The sequence below is a fragment of the Melozone crissalis genome, unplaced genomic scaffold, assembly GCF_028551555.1.
Source record: "Melozone crissalis strain CALT ecotype California unplaced genomic scaffold, PUWL_Pcris_2 ptg000027l_1, whole genome shotgun sequence".
In the NCBI taxonomy this organism is placed as follows: Eukaryota; Metazoa; Chordata; class Aves; order Passeriformes; family Passerellidae; genus Melozone; species Melozone crissalis.
The window spans coordinates 65,398,477-65,415,999 of record NW_026535805.1 but is presented as its reverse complement, the minus strand read 5'-3'; the positions used below and the strand labels follow the sequence as shown (position 1 = coordinate 65,415,999).

At 39.9% G+C, this 17,523-nt stretch overlaps 1 protein-coding gene across 1 annotated transcript in view; it reads left to right on the top strand.

The window, feature by feature from the left end:
• Positions 1 to 17,523, top strand: part of SNTG2 (syntrophin gamma 2) — a 126,508-nt gene that overhangs the window by 41,185 nt on the left and 67,800 nt on the right. Inside the window, exons 6-7 of the mRNA XM_054279336.1 lie at positions 5,275 to 5,362; positions 8,226 to 8,317. Of these exons, the coding sequence (XP_054135311.1) occupies positions 5,275 to 5,362; positions 8,226 to 8,317 (180 nt within the window). The remainder of the gene's footprint in view (positions 1 to 5,274; positions 5,363 to 8,225; positions 8,318 to 17,523) is intronic.

Sequence of the window (17,523 nt, the reverse complement as noted above, 5' to 3'; positions counted from 1 at the left end):
CCTCCGGTGCACATTCACCTGTGAGGCTGTCTGCTTGTCACTCACGCTCTTACAGCTACAGCTCCCTCACACATCTGGGGAGCACTAGTCTGGTTTGCAGGTCACACACAACACACACTTCAGTCACAGCCCCCACCTGCCTGGGGAACAGTATCCTGGTATTGCAGGTCACACATACACACACACACACACACACTTCCACTGCCCCCTTCCCACCTGCCCGGGAAGTTGAGGCTGACTTTGCTTGTGACTCACTCTCACACACACAACAAGACAACAATAAGGTACCTTTTACTTTCACATAATTACACATTAAGTATTACTGGCCAGTTATGGTGCTATTGGATATCCTTTCTACCTAGCTGTTTTTTGTCTAACTTCAGATGTTTCTTTGTTGAGACAGGACTTACCTGCTCCTGTATCTACTCAAAAATTCAAATTCTTCATTTAGGGAGCCCACCTCAAAGTTTACCAAGGGGCTCTTCTAGATGTTGCATTGGGTCCCCTAAAGTGTAAAGCCCCTGACCCTCTAATCGTCACCTCTAAGGATCTTCCCTAAATTCTCTTGTTCCCTGGCTATTGCAGCATCAAGACTGAGCTTTCTACAAAACCTCCTGACGTGTCCTGGCTCTCCACAGTAATAGCAATGTCGCTCTCTCAAAGGGCCTTGAGGTGTCTCCATCCTTTGTGCACCTGTCAGTACTGGCCTATCCTTGCCTCCTCCTGGTGGTGGACCCGCCCACCCTGCACTTTCTCTAGCTACAGCAACCATGACCTTAGCCTTGGCCTTTGCTTTTTCTTCCTCCCTCCTTAAATACACCTTCAATGCCTCTCTTAATAACTCATTTATGTCCTTCTCTTGCCACTCTTCCATCTTTTCCAGCTTTCTCCTTATATCAGGCCAAGATTTGGTAACAAACTGGACTTTAAGCAGCATTTGACCTTCTGGGGTGTCTGTGTCTATTTTAGAGTACAACTGGAAGTTCCGCCTTAGGCGATTAAGCCAGGCAGCAGGAGCTTCCTCCTTTTCTTGTGCACCCTCAAATGCCAATTGGGTGTTAGTTCCTTTGGGAACTGACTCTTTGATCCCCCGTATCATCAAAGACCTATATTCCCTCATGGCCTTCCTCCGCTCCTCCTGGTTAGGGTTCCAGCTGGGCTCCGTTAGTGGCAATTTCTGTTCACCTGTTGGCACCTGGGGTCCTGGACTGTTATCTTTCTCCCATATTCTTATGCCAGCTGCCCTAATCATCTGGACCTCTTCTGGGGAAAATAATATACTCAGGATGGAATTCATCTCCCCCCAAGTGTAGATATTTGGACCTAGAAATTGATCCACTTGGTTGGCTATGCCCACTGGGTCCTCAACTAAATGCCCCAACTCTTTCTTGAATCCTCTCACCTCAGAAGCAGTTAGGGGAGCATTCACAAAGCCAACACCTCCCGCTATTCCTCCCATAGGAACCTCTCTGAGGGGAAAGAGTCTCTCTGCCTTGGAGGTCTTGGATCTGGTGCTACAGTACGGCCCATCTTCAGATGCCAAACTACTTCGAGGGATTTCTGGGTTACCGTGAACTTCCTGCCCATCAGCAGGTGTATTTGCTGATAGCTGTTTATCAGGCGAGGAGGCATTTGTGCCCCAACTAGGAGGAGGTAAAGGGACAGCAATAGGAGGGGGAGAAGAGCCTGAGTGTATATTAAGTGGAGCTGAAGAAGGGGTGGAGAATGCAGCAGGTGGAGTAGGCGCTTGTGGTGATGCAGAAGGAACTGGAGGATATACTGGGTTTATCATAGCGGAAGCTGAAGAGGTAGAAGGAGGAGTTTGAGCAGGTGGTAATGAGATGGCAGCCGGGGGAAGAACCGGACCTGCCATTTGAGGTGCCTGAAGGAGAGGATTATAAAGTGGAGGGGCAGAAGGAGGCAAATAATCCAGGGGGTCCCATCTTTTACTAGTTCTATCATCCCCTCCTTCATTCCCTTCTTTCTTCCTCTGTACCTTACAAATTCGCACCCCTTCATCCCCAATAGCGCTCTTTACCCAGCAAGATATATACAGTAATTGCTCAGGATCAGTATCTCCTTGAGCTGTCAGATAATTATTTAATTGTTGGCACATCCACTTATCCTTTGTCCCACACCAAGGCCATCCTCCTTGCACCTCTAATTCTGGCCAGACTTCCATACAATAATGGATCATTTTCACTTTATCTAATCCCTCCATGGCCTCTATAGAATCCCATTTTACTAACAGTTCTCCTAAGGGACTATTGGGATGTATATACCTCAGTTTCTTGCCGGTCTTTTTACTACTACAACATCCCATTTTCCAGGTCTCAATAAAAAAGTCTCAAAGGTGCCTCAACTGACCGGTAGTTTCAAAAAACCTTGTTTGAGGAGCTTCAGCCTCCTCCACTGAACTTCAAATTTCTGCCTGATGCTCAGGACTTTATACTGAAACAACTGCCCAATCTCTTGATTGCCCAACTTTCGTCAGGTCTTATATCTATCGGGACTTGAACACACGATGCCTCGGCCAAGAATCCGGGTCGTGCCTGACTCCCTCAGTCAGGAAAAACAACTGCCTGATTTTTTAGTTTGCCTAACTCGCCAATTTTTAGGCTTCACCGTATCAGGACTTAAAAGCAAACCACAGCCTCCTTCGCTGGGGTTTGTGCCTGACTCCCTTTGTCAGGACGTACTTTGCCTGCAGGGCTTGTGAAAACACCCGAATCCTTCTCGGGACTGACAAATCTTACGCGAATCCTTCTCGAGACTTACAAAAGTGCCTGACCTCCCTTTGTCAGGACTTTGGGGTGCGTGCCACTCATACACAGTAATTCACTCCGCACGCCCGGAGTGGGGGGGCCCTTTATTCCCCCTTGGGAGACGACTTCACTCACGCTAATTCCACTCGCTTTCCCCTGTTTCCGGCCTGCACCTTCGCAGGAGTCAGGAAACGCGGTACTGAGGGGTCCCTCTCGCTTCGAAGGTCCGGCTGCCGGCCCTCGTCTCACTCACACACACATGCGCACGTCTCCCACTCCCGCCACCGGGATTCTCACCAGTCCGGTGCTCCGGTGCTCCTCTGCGTCGCTGTCCTGAGCCGATCTCCCTGGTCCTAGTAGCCAGCTGTCCTCTGAAGATCCAAGATGGCCAGTCCTGAGTCCTCTTGCGGCGTGGCTATCCCGGACGAGCCCCCAGCTGAAATAAACAGGGCCAGGAGACTTCTTCTCCTTTTTCAATGCCTTTATTAAAAGTGATCAACTCAGGATTGGGTGGCTCAACGGGTCTGCAGTCTCCGTCGTCTCTCCCAAAGCGACTCAGAGAAGGAGGATATGCGCAGCTCTGTCCGCAAGGGGCAGAGCTGGGGATCAAGTCCTCGTGGGAGCCTTTAGGGCCTGCTGATCCCGTCAGATGGTACCTTTGCCGGCTCAGTCAACCTCGTCTCACCGCCGGGGTCGTCTCTCTTGGTCAGGGCGAGGCTCTGAAGGTGTTTTGCATCTCTGCAGGTTCAGCATTCAGCTCTTCACGTCTAGACATCACTCCAGTCTCTCAACTCTTAGGTGGCTCGTTGTTTTGGGGTTTTCTCCGTACACCGGGGGACCCATGCTGCATTGTGGTCTTGGAGTCACTTTGCATAGCCCCCCCCACCTTCTCAGGTCTCTTCTACTGTTCGGGAAGGTTCCCACCCTTCTGGGAAAGGTACAACTTAGCCTCGGGCGAGGCTCTGCTGATACAAAAGGAGCGATTAGCCACAACGACTCGTGATTACAATAACAAAACACGAAGAACTTCAGCAGCTACCCGTGGTCTGGCTGCTTTTTGTAACTTTTTCTCACAAAAAAAATATTACCCGAATTTTGTTCATAACACTTTGCAGCCCTAACATACTTTTGTATGATCTTAAAAATGCGTGCAAAGTTTGCTACTCTGTCATTCTTGTTTACTCCTGTTGTGAACATCTTCAAATGGTTTAGTCAGAAATCAGTGATCTTATTATTTTTCTCCACAGTGTTTTTTCCCACAATGAGACCTCAGGTTCTCTTATAGTCATTTGTCCCCAAAAGCACAACACTGAGATTTCTGGGGTTGAGTAGGCAGCACTGGCTGTTGTATTTTTCATAGTAAATCATTTAAAAGCAGATTGAGTGAGGGGGGAGATGGGGGTGGAAGAAAAAAAAGAAAAAGGGTTCTTGGTTTCCATCAGACATGAGCTTGAAATTTTCATGTAAGCAAATACATCAGTCTCTGGTGTAAGCATTATTTTATGTACACAAGTGGAAAACTTAAGATGTTTGAGGTAATCCTGCGTCTCATGATGTTGGCCAACGTGGCATTGTGCTAACGCAGTGGTCTGGAACAACACTACCACCAGCTTCCTCCCAGCACATTAAACCATTAAATGCATCTATATAAGTCAGTTTGCTACAGTTAGTTCCTTTTCTGCTTGGAGGATGAATGCTCTGGTTGTGCTCAGATTAGAGGCCACAAGCTGTAGCATCCATTTCTGACAAACTGGGTCAGGGATATGCAGGCCCTGTGTACAGGCCACATGCAAACCAAACACAATACCTGTTTCCTGAGAGTCATGGATATGAAACTGGGGAACACCTCTGCCCTGAAGTAGGAGCTGAGTTCCTTCAGAGATAATATGTGTAGTTCTGCATTTAAAAAAAAACTTTATGTGATGGCGTGCTATTCCCCAAAGTGAATTCTGATGGTTTAAAACATGTCTAGACATGTGTGTGTGTTCCCTTTTGGTTAACAAATGCTTACAGACAATAAAGACACAAAACTTAAGACTGTATTTGAATCACAAATTCAATTTTGAATCACACAAGTGTGCTTAACTTGGTACCCAAATCAATCAAACCAAATACTTAAGATCAAGATGTGTATGATGTATTAATACATTTCCATATATCTTTCTGTTTGTATACAGACAAAATTAATGTCTACATTAATCTACATAGACACATATTTCCCTACTATCCTATGTCAGTTTTATAAAATCAGTTAGTGGAAGTTGTGTTCAGCTGGTATGTAATATCAGGTTGCCCAACACATTATTTATTCAGGTTGTTCTACTGGTCTTGCCTACTCTTTTCCATTGTTGCTTGGCTTGATCCTCCACTATTCTACATTCTAAGCCAGAAGTGCTTACACCGAATTTATTATAGATCAACAGAAATGTTGATTTCATTGTAAGTAATGTGCTTTCTATGACTGATTGTTCTTTGGTTTAAAGTAGTTGTTATTTGTCACACTTGACAGGTACACCTACTGCGAAATGCTGGCGATGAAGTTACCATCACAGTTCAATACCTCAGGGAAGCTCCATCATTTTTAAAGCTCCCATTAGGTAAGAGGAAATTAGTGAATGGGAGTAATTTGTTTTCCTCTTTGCAGGATTCTTGTAATAAGCTGACAGTGACAGAAATAGAAATTCAATCCTTGAGTGCTTCACAGGAAGAAATAGAAAATCTTTACTGTTTAACATATAAGAATCAAATGCATACTGCCTTGCTTCTTATGTATAATTTATTCAAAATAAAACTGAAAAAAAACATTAAGATGCAGTACAGTCATGGGTGATAGCTGAAAGTTTTTCAATAGAAGCTTTGCCTGAATACAATAAATAGTGTTTGCAAATATTTGAACCATACATTTACACTGAAAGTTACTTTGATGACATTTACCAAACAAATGGATAACATTAACTATGTATATTTCATAAATTACTTTACTATTTTGATTGGTTTTGTCAGCAGAATTATGTTGAGACAGCTGAGTAGTTTAACAGTAGCAATACTAAAAAGTGTATGAACAATACAGATCATGGAAGTTTGGGGCTCTTTTGGTTATCAGATAAAATATTCAAATTGCACAGTTGTGATCAGTGTTGAAAGTAGAAAAGTGTTCATAATAAATCACTTTATTTGATCAAATTAATAATTTTGCACCAGTTTATTTTAGCAGATTATTTTCTCTCCAAAATAAGCAAAAAGTTTTGAAATGTGTCTTGTTCTTTGGATTGATTTAGATTTATTTCTTTAAATTGCATTCAGCTACGTACTTGTGTTTTCCTATTTTTAGCAGACTCATAGATGTCATAGTTTAGACCTTGCCATTAGAAGAATGTCAGTCATTTAATCTAGATTTTTATACCTGTCAAAAGCCAACTTGACAGGCCTCTACTAAGCTGAACTATACATTTCATGTTAGAACCTTTCTTTCAGTGCTTACTGCTTATCATTTTCATTTGAAAATATATCGTTTTTCTTATAATGAGTCTTCATGTTTCTTCCTACTTTTCCTACTAGATCATCAGACAACTCTAAAATTATGTTGACTGCTCCTTGGATAACTATGTCCAAGCTTAAACATGAATTTGGCAAATTAGCAGCATCTTACCAGTAGTGTCTGTGTCATTGGGCATATTTATTTGTGACTACGACAGTGCTACTAGAACTTGTATCTCATCTTGTAGACTGACATCACATACTTGAACTGTATTGCCTGTCATTGGTTAACCTTAGCTAAGAGCCAAACTCTCATTCAGACACTCTCTCACTCCCTGTTCTCAAACAGAATGTGGTGTACAAATAGAACAAAAAGGGGATTAGCTATTAATTACCATCATGGCCAAAGCAGAGGCAATGTGGGAAAACTTAGACAAATGTATTGTCTATTAAAATAGATTCAGGCAATGAGAAACAAAGACAAATAAATTGTCCATCACCTTCTTCACTGACCTTGAGGTTCATTTGATTTTTGTGTCACTCTTTCCCTTACTATTGTCTCCACCCTTCTGCATTTTATCCTTTGTTAAATAGCTCCCCAGAGGTGCTACCAGCTCAGCTCCAGGGCCCAGTGGTAATGTGGGATCTGGCTGGATCTGTCTGTGCCTGGCCCAGGGCAGCCTCAACCATTCCCCACTTCTGGAGACATCCCAGCCCATAAACCCTTGCCACTAAGACCTAGTACACACTACACAAGCTGGCTGCCACCTTCTCAAGTGGTTCACATAGGTCCAGCAATATTGGTGCCCTCTTTGTGCATCATGGGGAGATTGGCTTTCTCACCAGGAGATACTGCAGCATCTTTGTCTGGGAGCCTGAGATCATGGCACTGCTTCCATAAAGTGCCAATTCTGGAAATAGAAAGCAGCTCAATAGAAGCATACTCAAAAAAAAAGAACTTGCTAGGTATGATCAGATATGTAAGGAACTTAGGAAATGACCCTTCTCCTGAACTGAACCTGGACCTCCACAAGAGCTTACATGCACCCCTCTAGAATGTTCGGTGTAGCCATTCAGTAGAGGCTGAAACCAAGGTTTGTGAGTCAAGTGATCTTTGGTAAATGCCTTGCTATAAATATTCATTCTTGTAATGAGAAAAGAAGCAAATAAGGTGGATAAAAGTATGGAAAATAGTTATGACTTAATGCAATATATAAACTGGAGTTACAGAGAATAGCACCCCATTTCAAGAAGAGCTTTTCACAAGTCCATGCACAAAAGGGAATTCCAGTCATGAAGCATTATGACACATTTAGAAAGCTAAGTAGCAATTGCATTATGCAATAAAGAAATTCCCAAATCACACTGCAGGCAGGATTTAAGTGCGTGCATGCATATTCTGAAGTATTTTGGCTACTCCAGCCATCCCAGAAGGCTCAGGCACTTGTTCCAGCATTCAGTCAGACCAGCTGCTGTGCTGGCAGTTTTAGTGCTGTGCTGTGCTCTCTGTAACTGCAATCATACTGTCTCTTCCCAGCAACCCATATCATCACCATGAGCACATCATCAGGAGTAGCATCTGCCTCCCCTGCTCCCTTCTTATACATCTCCCTTCCCTACACCATCTCATGTCATGGCAAAATGTCATAACATGGAAATATAAGGATGAGACAAGGACTGCTTGTTTTGAATATCTCATTCTCAGTGAAAAAAGGCTTAATCCTGAAGACAGTTAAGCACACAAAAAGACCCCATGAGCACAGTCCTTCTCAGATGACATCTAGAAACCTTTTTTATTTCTAGACATTAAATAAAGCGTATGGATATTTAATTGTCTGCCTTTCTGAAGTACAAGTAGTATTTCTGTCTTGGTTGGGGGAATTATATTAAAAATTCTTCCTGTGTTTTACAGCTGGAATAGATGTTGTCTGATATATACATATATTTTTAACATCGGCAGGCTTTTTTTTAACTGATTTCCAGGTTCCCCTGGACCATCAAGTGATCACAGCAGTGGAACTTCATCACCTCTCTTTGACAGTGGCTTACATTTAAATGGAAACTCAACTAACACGGTATGCAAATGAATAATAAAAGCAGGGTGGGTGTGAACTTTATAAGTTCTTTTCTCATTTTGAGCTTCAAAATGCTACAGTAAGACTAACTTAGCTTTGTTCTTTTTGTTGTTTGCTTTGATTGATTTTTAAGTGCTTATACTGTAAAATTCTGTACTTACAAAGTCCACAACACACAGCCATGAACTGCTAGGTTTTTACTCTGGGACAGTTGAGACATTTGGAAGAGTGAACACAGTCAGATGTAATCATTATTTAGACATGAATTCATGTGAACTTTTGTTATACTTTATTACATTTTACTGTTTAATTTAATCCAGCTGGAGATGCTGAAATGCAGGTGAAATTAAGAAAATAATGTAAAGTTGAATTCTTGAAGAAAACTTTTTTAATAGGAAAGATGGGGAGAGAAAGAGAAAGAAATAAAAGAGGAAAAAAATGTTTCTTTTACCCAGAGGATATTCAGTTCTTCTTTCTGCAGTGAACAACTGTGATTAAATTAATTGCAGCACTGTGGGGAAAGAAAAAAAAAAACTTTTTCTCCAGGAAAAGTGGTAGTCACCAAAGAACATAGGGTGTCTTAGTAAGCAAGAGTGCTGTCCTTTCAGTAATGAAGATTGAAGATGTAAATACTAGCTGTACAAGGACATGGACCTTCATGCTCAAAACCTGTTTGACACCTAACAAATCTCAGCTCTAGTCTTTCAGTTGGATATTAAATTATAGAGAAAGAAGACACACTGAATGGACAGAAGCTTCTCCTCTGTTTTCCCTTTTCTTCTCAGACAGTAATAAAATTGTCTGATGCTTACTGTACTTCTCTCAAGCTTTGCACTTCTTCAACCACTGTCTCTCAATACTACTCCTTAAAGCTTGTTTTCATCTGCTAAAAATACATATATGCATGTATGATAGTATAAAGGCATAATGTACAATAAATGAATAAATAAAAATATGCTGATACCTGTACCTCAGTGTTTGGTGACCAAAATGGTCATAGATACAAAAGGTTTCATGTTTATTTGTTTGCAGTTATCCAGATGACTGTTAATTTGGACTGCCTTGTACTGTTGTCTTACTAAAGAATCCAAACCTCAGCATCCAGCATGCTGCTCTGCCTGTCCACCAGGTTCTCTGCAGGCAAAAAAAGTCCTTTCTGCAAAGAGCTTACATGATAAGAAAAGGGCTGTGGTAGGGATTGCATTATCACATTTTAGTAAATTAGTGCCTACTAAATGCTAGAATGAGTGTGTTGTGATCATTTTTAACAATCATTATGACTGCTGTGGGAACTGCACACTTTTAACTTCTCATACTATAAAAATATAAATAAGTGGCTGGAGTTTTGTAGACTTGAAACAGAGTAATTTAGAGTTAGCACACAAGATAGTACTCAAAAGACTGGGTATAGGCTTGAAATATAAGCAGAAAAACAAAAATTAAAAAAGGTGTAATAGCAAGGTACTGGGTTGATTTTATACAGCACTTAATTTTTCTGAAGCCTGACATAAACTCATGTGAAGAGCTATGTATAAAATAGACACTATGACCTAGAAGTGGAATAAACAGGACAATCTACATCATAGATTGTAAAAGTCATGATCTCCCTTCACAGAAAACAAAATGAAAACTTGCTAGAATCTTATTGTGAAACTCAAAAGCAAGGCCCTACATATTTTGAGCAGGAATGACTGGATTTTGAGATGATGCATTGTATGGTTAAACTTTTCTCAAGCTGTGAGTGTAACTGAGCTGTGATCTTATCTTGAAAAGTGGTTATGAATGTGTTTCAACTACCATCTAGTGAACACTTCTATTTTATTCAATTAAATATTTTCAGGTTTATGGTAAAGTAAAAGCAGAACTGACATTTCCTGTAGTGCTATTGCCCAATAAGACTAATGATATTTAATCCTGTTTTTACATCACCCTGGTAGGGGAGATCTGACTCACTTTGAACACTACATCTTGCAAGTTTGCGTTGCAGTTTTATGTACCTTCCTAACCACACTCAGATCCATGCCATAATAGACAATGCACCTATATTTATAGGTGGAAGTTCTACTCCAAAAAGCACACCATGTAAAGGAAAGGACAGGAAGGAGAGCTACAGAATTACTGTTACTCCAGGTTTACCAAGCTGTCATTTTTGACGGCTTGTAGCATAGGGGCGGTAGTTTAGCCATCTTAGCAGCAAGGTCTTTCTGCCTAATAGGATTGTACCATTTTCTGTTCTGGTGCTCTCCTGCCTCTGTTGGACCTGTCTCTGTCACCTCTGCTGTGAAGCATCTGCTGTGTGTGATGTGATACCATCTTCAGGATTTATATACATCTTTTGTAATATCAGGGCAGTTTGCAGTACAGAACTTTAACGGGGTTCTCTGAAACCCAGAGAAATGAGCCGAAGTGCTCTCTTCACAACTGATTATTTTATCTTGGTCACTACTGTGACAAATGCTACAGGGATTGACAGTGGCAGTCACATTCATCTGTACCTTATAGGTAGTTTATTGAACACAATGTAAGCTTCCAGAAGGGAACATAAAACATACAAAGGAGGTGGTTTCAAGGCTAGTGAGTACAGGTTGTTTACCTGAAGAGTCCTAGCTCTAAAACAATGAAGAAAGTACTTTAGAGATCTCCTACCAGATTATCCTACACATCCAGGCCAGCTTTCTGGAGAAATTAATGGTGGAGAAAAATATTGTAAATAAAACAAATTACTGTTTAAGACACCATGGGATAATTTGACAGTTACAATGCGAAGACAGAATATACTAAGTTTTCATTTGTTTGAGAATCCCCCTTCCTTGAATTGACTAAAAATGATGTTCTAATAAGTGAAGTGAGACCAGAATAAATTGTTGTTTTCTATGTGTTTGTGTAATTTGAGAACTCTAATTTTGATAGTGTATGTTAAAGTTAGTTGATTAGATTAAGCTAAACAGGCACTTACATTTTTCTAAACTGCTTTAAAAATATTTTTCTTTGATGCCTTTGTTTTATCTGCTGAGTTAAATAGTTTTGCTTTAAAAAAGATGTTGCCTACTTCATCATCAGGTTTTTAAAAAAGAAAAAAATACAAATGCTCAGCTCTTGATGGGACCAGTAGAATGCTACATCTGCAATGTCTATGGTAGTCCTAGTTCCAGAGTGACAAAATGATACGACTCAATCCCAAGCACTAAATGGCAAAAAGGGAAGAGGATTCAAGACAGGGAGGTGGACACCCTCGAGGAATGTCTGACCAGAACATTGAATTGAGATTGAATGGATGTCCTATGTATGAAAGCTTCAATACTCTTGCTTTTTTGAATATTCCTGTAGTGTCTTCCATTTTAGTATAAACACACCATTCTGAAAGCTTATTTTAATCATCCTGTAGCTTGCTTCAAGAAGAGAAACTTCAGAATTTCAGTTCAATATCCTTTCTTTTGGAATGATTTCACATGTTCATGGTTTCAGTTGCCTCTGCCAATTCTCGATCTGAAAATCCATTATTTTCTCATGTTGTAGGAAAGCAAGGTAACTTTGAACTGACTTCCAGTTCACAGTGTATCATTTGGCAATGTAAATTCATAAAATGATTGATGTAATAAATACAAAAATATCTCACATAGAGGCACACAATGGTTACTCTCATTAATTGTCACCATGTCTTCCATTTTTTGTTGAAGAGAGAGATAAAACAGATTAAACACAGCCAGCTGCACTTCAGCAGTTTGCACTTCCGCTGTGCTGAAGACCTTTATGAAATGAGATGAACACACTGAAAATAAGTTTTCCTCAATTAATGAAATATGAAATTATTATAATGACTCAGTGAACGATTATCCAGATTTTCTGTTTCTGATTATATCTCTCAGAAATCATGGCAATAAAAGCTTGAAGAAAACTTTTAAATAACACCTTGCTACTTTACTACAACAGAGTTGTAAGGAAAATCTTTTGGATTGAAATGTTTGTTTAGATTTAGCTGTACAGAAGAGCTGTTTTTCTAATTGTGATTAGATTGGGACTTTCACTATGACATTGATGAAGTGAATAAAAAGTATCTTTAAAAGTCTCATCCTTTCCTTTTATTAATGTCCACAGTCACTGCTAATCCTTTCAGCAGAGTTATTTCTTCTAGTATTTGATTAATCAAATTAACATTTGATTTATCACCTTGATAATTTCTTCTGCACAGAAATTCCCCAATTTGTTAGGTATCTGGTTTTAGTTCTTAATTACATATATTTTCCCCATACACAGCCCTTGCATGTGAATACATTGTTTTTTACAGTTCTTATGAATTTTCTCATTTCAAGTTTTCAGCAGCTGCAGCAGCAAAAAAGAAAACATTTCTAAATTTGATGTTAGCATAGGTGAACCTTGGCAGTCCAGGTACATGTGTATGTGGCTTATAGAGAAAACTGAGAGTAAAACTGAGGTAACAAGTTCTCCCTCTAAGCTACATCCAATGTCTTTCCACAAGTTCCAGCAACAAATTGACACTGATCTCAGAGAGAGAAGCAAGAGTCAAGGCTCAGATTTTTCCGGAGGGGTGTGCAGACTGTGTGAAATTCAAAGTTTCCCAAACCTTGAGCTAATTTTTCTAAGCAAGGACAGCATGCCCCATTTGGGGATATAAAAGGCTGCCAAAAGCTATTTCTAAGAGCTGAAGTTTGGTACACTTGCATTTATAGTGTAAAATTATAATGATCTCAACATTGTATCTTTTATTTTCCTTATATACATTTAATGTTAGGTTTTGATTTCTGACTGCTATTGTAGTTTTTGAGACTCATAATTACTTTCTACTTTTTGTGCTGAGATTTAATATAAACTAGTCTGGTCCCTGTCCCCTTCCCCCAAAGGAAGAATTTATCTGGAAAGGTGTTCCAGGCAAGGTTGTTGAGGTTACTCAGAAACCAATTACATACTAGCTCAAGGGAAACAAATTAAAGAAAAAGGTGCAAGATTCTGACAAATAGTCCATATGTATTCTCTAAAAGTATCTTACTCAGGCTTGTATGCCATTGGTTCATTAAAAAAATAATAATGTAATAGCACCTAGCAGCACAGATGTAATGAAATTTTCATTAATATTTCCATTGTAAATCACCTCTAGAGAAATTTATATAATTGAAAGGATTTTCATTTGGTCCTCACTGGTAGAATAGTAATCCAATTGATTTAAATGCATAGCTATTGCATTGAATAAAGCAGTGTAAGTCCCCAGCAAGTACTGCTATACAGGCTGTATGTAAACATCATATATAGGTGCTCAGTGTCTGTAAACTCATGTATTAATTAAAAAGAATTACATGTCTTAAAGAGCAGTCATTATATTTCAAAAGCATGTATCTGATGAAACATTAGAATTAAAAGTATTTATTTTCTCTGGTAGGAAGGGAGGAGTTTCTCACGTGCTTTTTCACCTTCCTCCCATTTAATTAAACATCTGTCAATTAAAATATTGTAGATAGAGCTGTGTAATTAAAAGGCGCTTTCAGTGAATTTTGTAGACATCATATTACAACTTCAAATTGTTACTTCACCTGAAAGAGCATGTTCCTCTATAGAAGCCTTCATCTATTAAATGATTTGGTGATGCATACTTTACCAGATAATTACTGTCTTCTTAGAACTGTCACAGAATTGTGCACCTGCATCTATGAATTCCATTAAAAATAAATAAATACAGACCCTCTTCTGAATTCATGCTGCATCAAAGGATGCACACGTATTTTGATATCGTAATTAAATCCCTCTGAATTCTGAGACAAGTTGAAAGCTCTGACTCCTATCTACAGTAGATATCACCATAATTTGTTTTGTTGTCTGGGCATCACAAGAGTTTCATTCATGTCTCCACTCCTGGCTATAAATTTGGTATTTTTGTTGTTCAATGATTAAAGTGAGCTAATGTGAGATTCTTATTGCTAAATGGATCAGTCATGTTTTCTTCTCCAATCAACAGAAAGCCCCTGCTTTCTGTCTGTCCCTGTAATAACTATTAGCAAACACTCAGCCATACAGAGGGCAGGTAGGTTCATTGATATACAGAAAATCAACCTGCCAATATATGTATATATATGCATACATTTCAGCCACAGACTGGACTAAAAACTGTAGAGAGACCACATTGAATTCACTCTGAGTTGAGTGTTGCTGGTGTTGTTGCAAGAAATTATGTGACCCTAAATCTATGTTTTTAGAATAAGCGTAAGACAAATCTGTCTATTTGAAAAGTATATTATATTGAAGGCTCTTTTTTGAGTATGCTGAAACATTTTTAGTAACAGAGATTTTACAAAACACATTCCAGTTGGCATCAAAAAGATGCATGAAAGCCAGTATTTTCTAATCTAAGAGATTGTCATGAAATCCACTGAAACTTAATGGCCAATGTTTTCAGTTATAGCTTAAGGCAATGAAGCTATGCCAAGCTATTTTAGCATTTCAGAGTTTAAGGCATGTCTGGAAAACACTCTTAGTCATATGATTTAATTTTAGGTAGTCCTGTGAGGAGAAGAGATTTGAGTGATCCTTATGGACCCCCTCAACTTGAGATAGTCTATGGTTTTATGTTTCTGTAATTTAAACCACAGGGTTATTTTTACATCATAAAAATATATCAATATATAAATATTAAATATGTTTATGTTGCTACCATTTTCATATGCATATTTTACAGAGGGATATTTTCTATTCTTTTCAGAAATTCTCAGCAATGCTCACTAAAATGGAAACTGCAAAAATTAATTTGAGAAATAAATAACAGCATCATCATTATCATCTCTTTTTGAACCAGTGTTGACAAAGGCAGTAATCAAGATTAGTCATACCTTTTACATGTGCTCTGTAGAAATATAAATTTACAGAACAGGATCAAGGCTTTAATTATGTACTTTGAAATATTAAATCTTCTAAAGCAGAAAATTGGTAAAGTTCAAATTATGAGTAAAAAGTTATATTTTTTCCTAATGGATGTCACACTTGAGTCTTATTTCATAAAATGGTATAACCATAGACACATTTGGGTTGGAGAAGACATCAAAGATCATCAAATCCAACCTGAGCTTAACCAAGAATGGCCAAGTCCAACACCAAACCATGTCTCTAGGTGTCCTGTTTATATATCTTTTAAATATCTCCAAGGACAGTGACTCAATCATTTCCCTGGGAAGCCTGCTCCAACACTTGACAACCTTTCCGTGAAGAATTTTTCCCTAATATCCAACCTAAACCTCTCCAGGTGCAACTGTGCAGCTGAGGCCATTTCCTCTTGTTCTATCACTTGTTATTTGAGAGAAGAGACCAACCCCTACTTGGCTACAACCTCCTTTCAGGTAATTGTAGAGAGCAATAAGGATGCCCCAGAGCTGCCTTTTCTCCAGCCACTGGCCTTCTTAGTCACCCAGGCACACCCAGGCTCATGTTCAGCTGTCAACCAGGACACCCCTGTCCTTTTCCACCATTCCAGGGACTCTACCCACAGCCTGTAGCACTGCAGGGGACCATCATGACCCATGTGGAGGATCTGGCAATTGGCCTTGTTGAACCTCATACAATGGATAGAGTCTGTCCAGATCCTTCTATCCTCCAGCAGATAACGCTCCCACCCCACTTGGTGTCCTCTGCAAACTGACTGGAGGTACACTTGATCCTCTCCTCCAGATCACCAATAAAGATGTTAAACAGGACTGGCCCAAATTCTGATCCCTGGGGATCACAACTTGTGACTGGCTCCCAGCTGGATGTAACTCCATTCACCAGCACTCTCTGGGCCCAGCCATCCAGCCAAATTTTAGCAAGTGATGGGTGCACCTCTCCAAGCCATGGGCTGCCAGCTTTTCCAAGAGAATGCTGTGGGAGGCAGTAACAAAAGCTTTACTGAAGTCCAGGTAGATAACATGCACAGCCTCTCCCCCATCCACCCAGTCTTGTAGTAGAAGATCAGGCTGGTCAAGCAGGACTGCCTTTCCTAACTCCATGATGGCTGTGCCTGATCAGCTGGTTGTTCTGCATGTGCCACATGGTAGCACTCAGGATGATTGCTGGTCAAAGCCCCATTCAGCCTGACCTTGGATACTTCCAAAGATGGGCATGATTTGCCTTTCTGCAAAGCAGACACTGTAATATGAGATTAAAAATACATTTAAAACCAAGTTTAATCTTGCTGAATAATGTGACCCTGAGTATTTCTGATTCCAAGTAAATTAACCCAGCTTCAGCCTTCCTGAAGCCCATGTTTAATGGAAAAGCTGCATCAACTTAAAATAACACTGTGCCTGCTTTCAAGGTAGGGCCCTAGAAGTAGCTGGAAATTAAATTACTAGAAAGATTCAGAAAGACTTTCTTCTGATGACATGATAGTTTCCTTGCAGAGATTTAAAATCAATGACAGTTTAAAAGAAAGGTAAAATAACTGAGTTTCCCAAACTCTGCAAATTATATGGCACAAAAAGAGGAAAAATTTGACAGTCCCAGCCAGCTGGGATCTTTTTCCCTCCTTCTTATGCTTTTAGTGGAAACTTAACTATAGAGACATGTCTGATTACATCTCCCCGTTAGTAGTGGACTTTCTGAACTTATTCTACCTCTTGGAAGACTTTTTGGTTGCGCCATAATGATTAGTTATATAATTGTTTAAGAAAGTCTAAAACACTTGCCTACAGTGTCATTCATAGGTCAGTGATTGCTAATGGGATACTGAGTCAGGCCCTCCTCCACATCAGCAGTACACAGCTGTCCCAGGTAGGTGGTGATTATGTGTCATTAAAACTTGATTCTTGTTCACTGTTCTGTCAAAAACGAGGTTTTTGTGTTCCATCCATTTCTTAATGGGCAGGTGTTGAAGCAAATTGGCATTAATTGGCAATATTGTTGGTGACCTCAGCAGAAAACTGAAGGTATGAAATGATTGAGAGCATAAAAGCTGTGATTACAGAGATGAGCTCTATTTTAGTGCTTTGGAGGAATGATGTGAAGAGTTTTCAAGATGAGCAGCAGTAGCTGTTTAGTGGAGAAATGCCTTGAAGGTCAGCCAGCTCACTACACTGGGTCAGACCAAAGAACCATCCAGCCAAAAAGCTTGTTCCCAGAAGATGCCTTCAAGAGAATGCAAGAACAGAGGAAATATGTGCAATTATTTCTGGAAATATTTCCTGCATCTCTGGTGACTTCTGACATAGATGCTTCCTGAACCAGTTTGTTAT